Genomic DNA, 8,714 nt, shown 5'->3' on the forward strand with positions numbered 1-8,714 from the left:
AGGGAACCCTGACTGCTCTTCAGACTCGAGAGGGAGGGGGAGAGGAGTGGGGGGAGGGTGGGAGGAGTGGGAGGCTGGGAGGAGGCGGAAATTTTTTTTTCTCAATAAAAAAAAAATCTTAAAAAAAAAAAAAGAAGCAGGTGTGGGCAGCCCCTCATCAGAGGAGCCCAGAAGAGGTCTCTAGTCGTTCCTAGACGTCCCAGGAAAGACTGGTACCCAAAAAGCCTTGCAAGGCTGTTTGAACTGGAACTTCCCAAGCCACAGATGCTAACCTAAAACCTAACTGTGGGGAATGCTTTTTCGGAATTTGGAGGCACCCCACTTTATATTTTGTCAACACCGCATCACTCTGCTGGTCCTGTAAAATTAGGGCTTCAAAAGAGTTTAGGATCCAAGGGTCTTACTGAAATTATTGTTAAAGGGCGTTTTTCAGGAAAAAGAATGAACCAAAACAAAGTGAAGAATTTGGAGATAGGTCATCACAGAGAGAACAGAAAAAGGGAGAACAAATCAACTCCAAATATAAACAGTAATGATAAACAATTTTGTGTTTATAAAGGTTTAATCAGATTTTTAACTGATAACAAGATGAATGGAAGAAATTCAGAAAAAAATCAAATGTGGTAAAGGTGTTTTTAAAAAACTTATTCTCATTGATTTAATAAATGTTTATAGAACTTAAAAGGAAACAAAGGTATAGTATGTGGATCTCAGGTACCCAGAGCAGACCAGCACGGGCACGCTGGCACAGGCTCTTGCGTGCTTCCACAGTGTGGCAAACCAACAATGAAGCTAGGCTACCCTGGACTCAGGTCACGGAACGGTTTGCACTCATTCTGAGGTCAGGAAAGCACCAGACTCCAGACTCCACAGGCCATGTGCCCTGGGCCAGCTTTATTGGGTGCCTGCAGTGAGACCAAACGTTCTGAAGAGATAGTCTCAAATGGAACGTGACATGAACAAGACAAGCATGGCTCCACGTGTGCTCGGGGTGGCCGTGCCAGGAGGAAACAGGTGGTCCTTGGCAAGTGTGGAAAGCACAAGCACAGTCAAGGTGACTTTGTGTGTTTGTTTTCTAGGTTTTGCTTTTGAGACAGGGTCTCTTGTCACTCCGTCTGGCCTGCAACTTTCTGTGAAGCCTAATCACCACTACATTGAAACGCAAGTCTCAAAGAAGTGCGCAAGAGAGGCTGAGGAAAAAATCTGACCCAGCAAGAGTTACCTTCTGTGGGGAGAGGGGGGAGGACTCCCAGGTGAGGCCTCCAGGGTGAGCTCCCACCCACCCTTGCCATCTAGAGCAGTTCCTCCAGGTGGAGTTGGGCCCAGATCACCTGACACCCGGACACTAGAGCACTCGGCCCCAACCAACCCCACCTCAGTTTCTATTTCAGTCACCTGGAGTAAGGGTCAAACTTTGCATTCCAAACCAGCCCACAGATGATCCAGGTGCCTTAATCTCAAGTGGACCCTTCAACCTGTGTCCTGGGGGAAGGAGAAAATCTGGACAAAATGGAGGCAGGGTTGCCAACAGGCCACAGAAAAGGAGACTGGGTACACAAAGGCTTGTGACCAGGTAGGCAAGGCCTCAGCATGGTTAAAGTAGGTGCATCCTGAGAACAAGACAGAACAGGGTAAGATATATGATATGTCAGATGCTCTGAGAAGTCTGGCTGACTCCAGCTAGCTCAGAGGAACTGAAAAAAAAATGCAGCAGGTTGTAAGAATAAGAAAATTACCACCTTCCCCCAAATTCCCTATCCTCAACCATCCCTAATTCACTAACCACTAACGTTAGTCCCACCCACTCAGAGATTAGTGGATGCAAAATTGGTCCCTTCCCTCAAAAAGAACAAATTCCCTTCCTTTCAGTGCAGTCAAGGCAAAGATGGAAATTTTAAGAAATGACACTTTTGTTTGATTTTTCTTTTTTTTTTTCTTAACATAATAGCTCTATTCTCCATGAAGAGAGGTTGACTCCTATAGCCCAGTGCCTCAGAACGTGGCTTTCCTTATTTGGAATTACGATCTTTATACATATTCAAACAAAAACTGAAGTCATCATAGTATATCTTAATCCAATATGACCAATGTCCACAATTTTTTTGAAAGGCCATTTGGACCTAGAGACAGACACAGATGGAGGACAGGATAAAGACACATGGGGGGTATGGCATGTGAGACAGGAAATGGGATTCCCAGGTCTGCAAGGACAGGCAAGGGGTGCTGGCAGCCAGGAGAAGCTGGAAGACACAGAAGCAACCTCTCCTCAGTATTTCATTGTGGCCCTGCAGAAACCTTGAGCTCACACTCCTGGTGTCCTCTACTGCATGCCAATAAACTGTTGTTTCAAATCTCCCAAGGGTGGTACCTATTAGGGCAGAAAGAAATTACAAATTCATCTCTCTCTCCCCTTTCTCCTCCCTAGCTCTCTTCTCTACTTCCCTGTCCCTCCTTCCCTCTCTCTTCCTCTCTCTCTTCCTCCCTCCCTCTCTCACACACACCTCGGCATCTGAAATATTAACCATGATATTTCTATTTTCCTCCAACAGTAAATAGCCTTTGTACTCAGGGATATGGGCCATCTTTCTCAAACCACAATGGCTGGGGTAGGGGATCTGTTTGATTTTCAGAAAATGGTAAAGAACACCAATACAGTCTCCGATTCCTTGGAGAATATCATATAAAATCATCTGTTAGTACCCCAAACTATATGAATAACTTAACCATGCCGCAGTCACACCTGCCAATCAAAGGCCTACCCAGCTGCCAATCATCTGGCCATCAACCTTATTGCTTCTGTCCTCCCTGGCTTGCACAGGACCATGGAGGAGGAATTCACCACAGACTTTCAAAAATACTAAGTGGACAGGAGACGCCCGCTATGTCTTATAGGAGCCATATGTAAATTGCTTGAATTCAGTAGAGTTATGGGTCTTTCACTTCTTGTCAGTGTTGTAAATGTCACATTTAGAAGCTGTGATAATTGCCTGCTTTTATGACAGTTAAAGAATGCTGGGAGACAGTGCATTGGTTGATGGTGCTCAAAACTTACTGGTACCTGCAAAGTCAATACGTCCACCCATTTGGGTTAATGATCGGAAAGGATGGGTGTCCAACCACCCAATCATCAAATCCTCACCACAAAGTCTTGAATTTTAGTTCCCATTAATTAAATTATCCATTTAATTCACTCCTCTTTTTCATAATCTTTCTGTTGAGAGACAGAGAACAAAAGAGAGAGAGAGAGGTTAAGGTTAACATATGTAAACATTCCTCTGAAAGTCAGGCTACCCAGCTGGCCTCCTAGCCCCATGATAGAGAAGTGTGGTCTTGTACCCCTGGTGGTCACAGCAAAGATGAGGTAAAACAGGACAACAGAGACAAAAACAGAATGGGATTAAGTGCTGCACCTCAGAGCAACTCCAAACAGCACACCCTATGAGCCTGTGCAGAGAAGGGGGGGAAGAAAGAAGAGCCAGCAATGGGAATCATCGCCTCCAAGTGACTCTGGGTGGCACTTCATCCTGTCTTCTTTTCCCTCGGAACAGCCCTCACTCCCACAAGGAAAGCAGATGGAGACTTGTTCATATTTCCTAGTTACAAAGTGGCTCACATAATCCTCTTGTTTTTTCTCTATAATTTGTTTTTTTTAAGACAGATATTATATAGAATACAAGAAAGACTCCAGCTTGAAATGGAGCCAAATATGAGACTGAATTTTCTTGTCTCTCTGCTTCCACACCCAGAGTGCTGGAATTATGATGGGATTCTCTCTGAATACGTGACAAAGTTCTAAACCAACTTGACTCTGGAATTGGGTTTAAGTGAATCCTGAGATTTTGAACCAACTGCAGAGTGACTTCCCATGAAAGCTTAGAACCAGAGAAAAAAGGAAGATGGGTCATTAAAGCAGCTAACCTCAGCCCAGGAACACTGGCTGCGCTCTCCCTGCTTGGCCCAAGCATAGAGCCGTGTGTTTGACTTAAATCTCTCGTAGCATCCTTAAGAACAGTACTGCCAGGACAATCATTCTCATTTTTCCAGATAGAAACCTCAAAATTTCAAAAGGCAGTAACCTACCCAGATCCCAGTCCTTGTCACCCATCACTCACCTGGGCCAATGCAGCTAGGGTCCTCACTTGAAAATGCAAAGTTCTATAAGGCAGTTGGTCACTTTTTTGAAGCCAAGCTTGTAGAACAAGTACTACAAGCAACTAACCCAAGAAGCCTACTTTTGGCCAAAAGAAACACATCAACCAACTCTGGAGACCAGGGAATTAAATATTCAATGGGATGCATCTGTAGACTGTGCCCCAGAAGAAAGAAATCACCCGCTTCAAAGTCTCTCCACCTGCAGGCCATAAGGATATCGGTCCCAAACCAAGCTTTCCTGGCATATATATAAAGAAGTCTCTCTTAGTGGATGTGGGTTGGTGAAGGAGAAAGAATGGTCAAGCAGGCTCTAAGTTGCACTCCGTGGCTTCTGCCAGGCATCTTACTGTGTTTCCCATTCTGTCCTCCTTTGAGTGGGCAGCATGTGACTGAGTTGCCAGGTGTGCTCCACTGTGGGCTACAGAGCTTCCAGTTTACTGTGAACCTCAGCCTGGAGGGAGAGAATCCTGGGTTAACAGCTTGGGGTAAGTCAGACTCAACCAGGTACCTGTTCTTAAACTTCCAGTCTTGACTCTTTCCTCCTTTCAAAATCTCCACAGCCCCTGCCTACAGAATGCATAGCCAAAACCATGCAACTTTCAAACCCACCTTGTCTTGTGTTTTTCTCAATGATGGAAACCCCCTGGGGTCAGCTGGTGGGGCTGGTTATCCACCAGCGATTAAGTGCTGTGTTTTCCATTGTCCGCCTGCCCTAGATAGCAAAGGACTGCCGCACAGGCTGAAGAATGATTCTGACTGTGGTACGTGGGTGACAGACAGTCCGAATGGTTCTCTGGTGTTGGAAGCTACCTACAATGGCTGCTATGTCACTCTGAGAGTAAGTAGACCCCCGCTCTCAAACAAGAATCCTTCAAACCACTAGCCAGGCTGACCGCTGTTGCTTGTCTCTTCAGGGCTCCCACTATGTCATGGAACTTGAAATGCAAGGGGTCGATGTAGCTGGACAGATGGCAGGGGCAAGGAAGAGACTGCTTCAGTGCCCTTTGGATCTTCGAGGTAAGTGTAGAAAGCATTCTGGCCCGGAGAGGGTCCTGCCTAGAAGGTGTTCTTGGGATTCTCCTGTCTACTCCAGATGGTAGCAACTGATCCTAAGGCCTCTTCCCTCCATGTCAGCCCTTAGGAAAACTAACCATAGGGAGACTCCAGCTGAGGCTGGGAGGGTTAGAAGCTGGCTCCTATTTCCTGACCCAGGGCTCTAGGTTCTGCTGGATCTCTCAACAAGAGCCTTTTGCCTGTGATTTGCAAAGTTGAGATTCAAATGCGAATTAGCTCTTAGCTGGAACCAGGAGCCTCTTCACCCTTTGGAAGGGGTGGAAAACACAAGCTAGTAATAGGAAATAGCCAGAGAAGCCACCTCGTGCCAGTCTTCCACCTCCAGCTGGGGACACTTGATCATTTAACTAGAAAACCCGAGGCAATCTCTTCCATGAGAACCCTTTATCATCATAAGGAGATCCAGACCTAAATTCTCTTGCCACTATCTGGTTACCCAAAACATTAACAGGGATTGGTGATGCACACATTAAAGTCACAGGCTTTACTCAAACCTACTAGAAACCTGATGACATGAAAAGCTCCTGTGGTATCACCCGTGGCAAGGACTGATAGGTCCCTCTAAAAAGCCAGAAAGGTGGTCGTTGAAAGGCATGTGAAGAGCCAGTTTGCTCCCACACATACTAGAATGTTATCCTCAGTAGGAACCCATTTCAGGTGACTAACAAGGTGACTTAACATTGATCTTTAAGACTTAGTCTACAGAGAGTCAACAGACCTGTTGAGGTGGTCTGGATGTTCTGGAGTTCAAAGCCCAGGTTTGTGACAAGATGCTTCACTGAAGGGACCCCTCTGCTGCCCAACTTAAATTCTCCTTCCCTTCTCATTATCCAGCCCCAGAGACTCGGAATCCTGAAGTGTGCAGTCCTGTGCCAATAAAGGAAAGGCTGCCTTGCGCTCCCTCGCCCATCTCTCGAGGAGACTGTGACCAGCTGAGCTGCTGCTACAGCTCTGAAGAGGGAGAGGTGGGCTCCTGTTACTATGGAAACACAGGTACATGCTTCCTTCTCAAATTAGTTGAAGAAAAGGGGCTTGGTGATTTCTGGTGACACCAGAGCAGGGAAAGCTTAATTCAGCCAGCAAATAAAAAGCAACTGTTTGCTAGTGGAAGGGCAACGCTGCCTAGAACTAGAACTTTTATATTCACTGTCTATTCTCCTAGACATCAAACAAAAACCTGCAGGGACATTAAGTCTATGTGACAGGTACTTACTAATTGAGAAACTTGTTTTCCCAAGGAACAGCCACTTGGGTGTCTGGTAGTCTTAAGATTGTTTAGAGAGAGATGGTAGTCTTAAGGTTATGTTAAGAGAGAATCACCCCCAAGTGGTTATTCACATGCCCCCATATCAAGCTTTTAAAGGTTTTCTAGCACATTAAACACTCAGAGCCCAGGTCTAAGCAGTAAGACAGCAGGTACTCCCACAGCTGCCCTCCAAATGCAGGTGTAGCCAAGTTAGAGCCCTGCCTCAGTGACCCTGGCAAGGCTTTGGTGCACGTGGTCATTGGGCAAGCCTGTTGCCAGGAGCCAGGTCATCAGTGGAGATTCCAACCTCACTGTGGGGGCATCTGAATCAATTGATTAGACTTAGGTCCACCTGGCTCCACCTCAGGAGCGACCTGACCTTGCCTGTCTGTTTTTCCAGTGACCTCCCAGTGCACCAGAGAGGGCCACTTCTCCATTGCTGTGTCCAGCAATGTGACCTCACCACCCCTGCGCTTGGATTCCCTACACTTGGCCTTCAGGAGTGACAGTGGATGTGATCCGGTGATGGCAACATCCACCTTTGTCCTGTTCCAATTTCCGTTTACTTCCTGTGGGACCACAAGGCGGGTGAGAAGAGGGTCTTGGGTATGGGGGTGGAAGTAGTGCCCTAGTGATTAGGACAATAAGTTGAGATAGTACAGTCACGAAGAACAGTCCTGATTACTTCTGGGTGTCTAGAACAGTCTCCAGGGCAAAGGGCCGTGGTTATCAGGTGGGTGCTTCTGTGGGCATTCAGCAAATGCCTCTGCTGTGGTCCAGCTTTTCCTCCACCTTTCTGCAGGGAGCAAATATAAGGAGCAGATTCCTCACACTTCCAGACTCTAGGTAATAGGGAGGAAGGGGATGCTGACTTGGATTGGGGTGGTCCATTTGCCTAATCTCTAGTACTTAAGTCATCTCTTCATTCCTTGGTTCTGCATCAAGCATTAGCCATACTTTTCCAAGTTACTCACAGACAGGACCCCTGTATCCCTTAGGACTCAGAAAATAGCATACAAAATAGGACGTGACTAAGAACTGGTCTGGGCCACATGGATATAGTATTCAGTCAACAGACCGAAGTGACAACTTCTCTTTACCCATTGGGCAGGTCAGTGGAGACCAGGTCGTGTATGAAAATGAGCTAGTGGCCAATCAGGATGTGAAAGCCTGGGGCAGTGGCTCTATTACCCGAGACAGCATCTTCAGGTAGAGTCAATTTTGATCAAAGAGGCCAGTAGGCCTTTCCTTCAAAAGGTAAGACTCCTGGGGTAAACTGAGCCCACAGGAGAACACTTCCCAGCAATAGGTGAATACGCCTGCTCCCTCAAGCTTGCCATTTCATGTAGACCACTGCATATATTACCTGGGTCTCTGCTTCCAACTTGATCTCAGCTTTATCCTCCCGTGAGACTTCTGTTCCTTTGAGTGGTACAGCTGAAAGAATTACTTCCAGACCTGACCTCCCCAGGTCTCTCACTTGAGTTTCATTGCTGTGGATTAAAAAAAGTACGAGTGTTGCCTCGAGAACCCTGTGACATAACACCTGTGTTGCTCTCATCTTTGAACACTTGATGCTCTCAGCCTCTCCAACCCTAGGCTTGTCCTTGCATGGGGCCTCCATGGAGCACCTCTCACCTGGGCTTCTTGGCAAGCATTTTCGTTCATATCCCCTCACCTATAAGATGCTCACTATCCTCCTGCTTACAATATTACCCCTCTTCTGCAGCATATTTGCTATGTAGTTTTCTCACCAACTCATGCTGGACTTATTTGCATAGTGACAATGGAAGGTCGTTCTAAGGACAGAAACCCCCTCTGACTTAGTTATGAACTTGGAAAACACCTACCACTAGATCCTCTATAGTTTAAATTGGCAGGGGGTGACCAGCAAACCCATGGTACTAAAATCTTATTTTCCTGCAGGCTCCGAGTCAGCTGCAGCTACTCTGTTCTCAGCAACACATCCCCAATTAACATGCAAGTGCTGACTCTCCCACCACCCCTTCCTAAGACCCAGCCCGGGCCCCTCTCTCTGGAACTTCAGATTGCCAAGGGTAAGCCTTCCTTAGTTGATAAATCCTGCCTAAAGGCTGTCAGCACACTAACTTGGTAACACGACATGTGTACAGGTATTTAGGAGTTGAGGCTATTCCTAGTAGCATAGTTTCCTAGTTCTGCTTATAGCAGTTTAACTCTCTCTCTCTCTCTCTCTCTCTCTCTCTCTCTCTCTCTCTCTCTC

At 46.5% G+C, this 8,714-nt stretch overlaps 1 protein-coding gene across 1 annotated transcript in view; it reads left to right on the forward strand.

Annotated features, from left to right (window-relative positions):
- Positions 1 to 4,433: 4,433 nt before the first annotated feature.
- Zp4 (zona pellucida glycoprotein 4) overlaps positions 4,434 to 8,714 on the forward strand; it is a 7,061-nt gene continuing 2,780 nt past the window's right edge. The window contains exons 1-7 of the mRNA XM_013353098.1: positions 4,434 to 4,637; positions 4,869 to 4,990; positions 5,067 to 5,169; positions 6,061 to 6,219; positions 6,873 to 7,060; positions 7,584 to 7,681; positions 8,399 to 8,529. Of these exons, the coding sequence (XP_013208552.1) occupies positions 4,448 to 4,637; positions 4,869 to 4,990; positions 5,067 to 5,169; positions 6,061 to 6,219; positions 6,873 to 7,060; positions 7,584 to 7,681; positions 8,399 to 8,529 (991 nt within the window). The 5' untranslated portion in view covers positions 4,434 to 4,447. The remainder of the gene's footprint in view (positions 4,638 to 4,868; positions 4,991 to 5,066; positions 5,170 to 6,060; positions 6,220 to 6,872; positions 7,061 to 7,583; positions 7,682 to 8,398; positions 8,530 to 8,714) is intronic.

This window comes from Microtus ochrogaster, unplaced genomic scaffold, assembly GCF_000317375.1.
Source record: "Microtus ochrogaster isolate Prairie Vole_2 unplaced genomic scaffold, MicOch1.0 UNK2, whole genome shotgun sequence".
Classification (NCBI taxonomy): Eukaryota; Metazoa; Chordata; class Mammalia; order Rodentia; family Cricetidae; genus Microtus; species Microtus ochrogaster.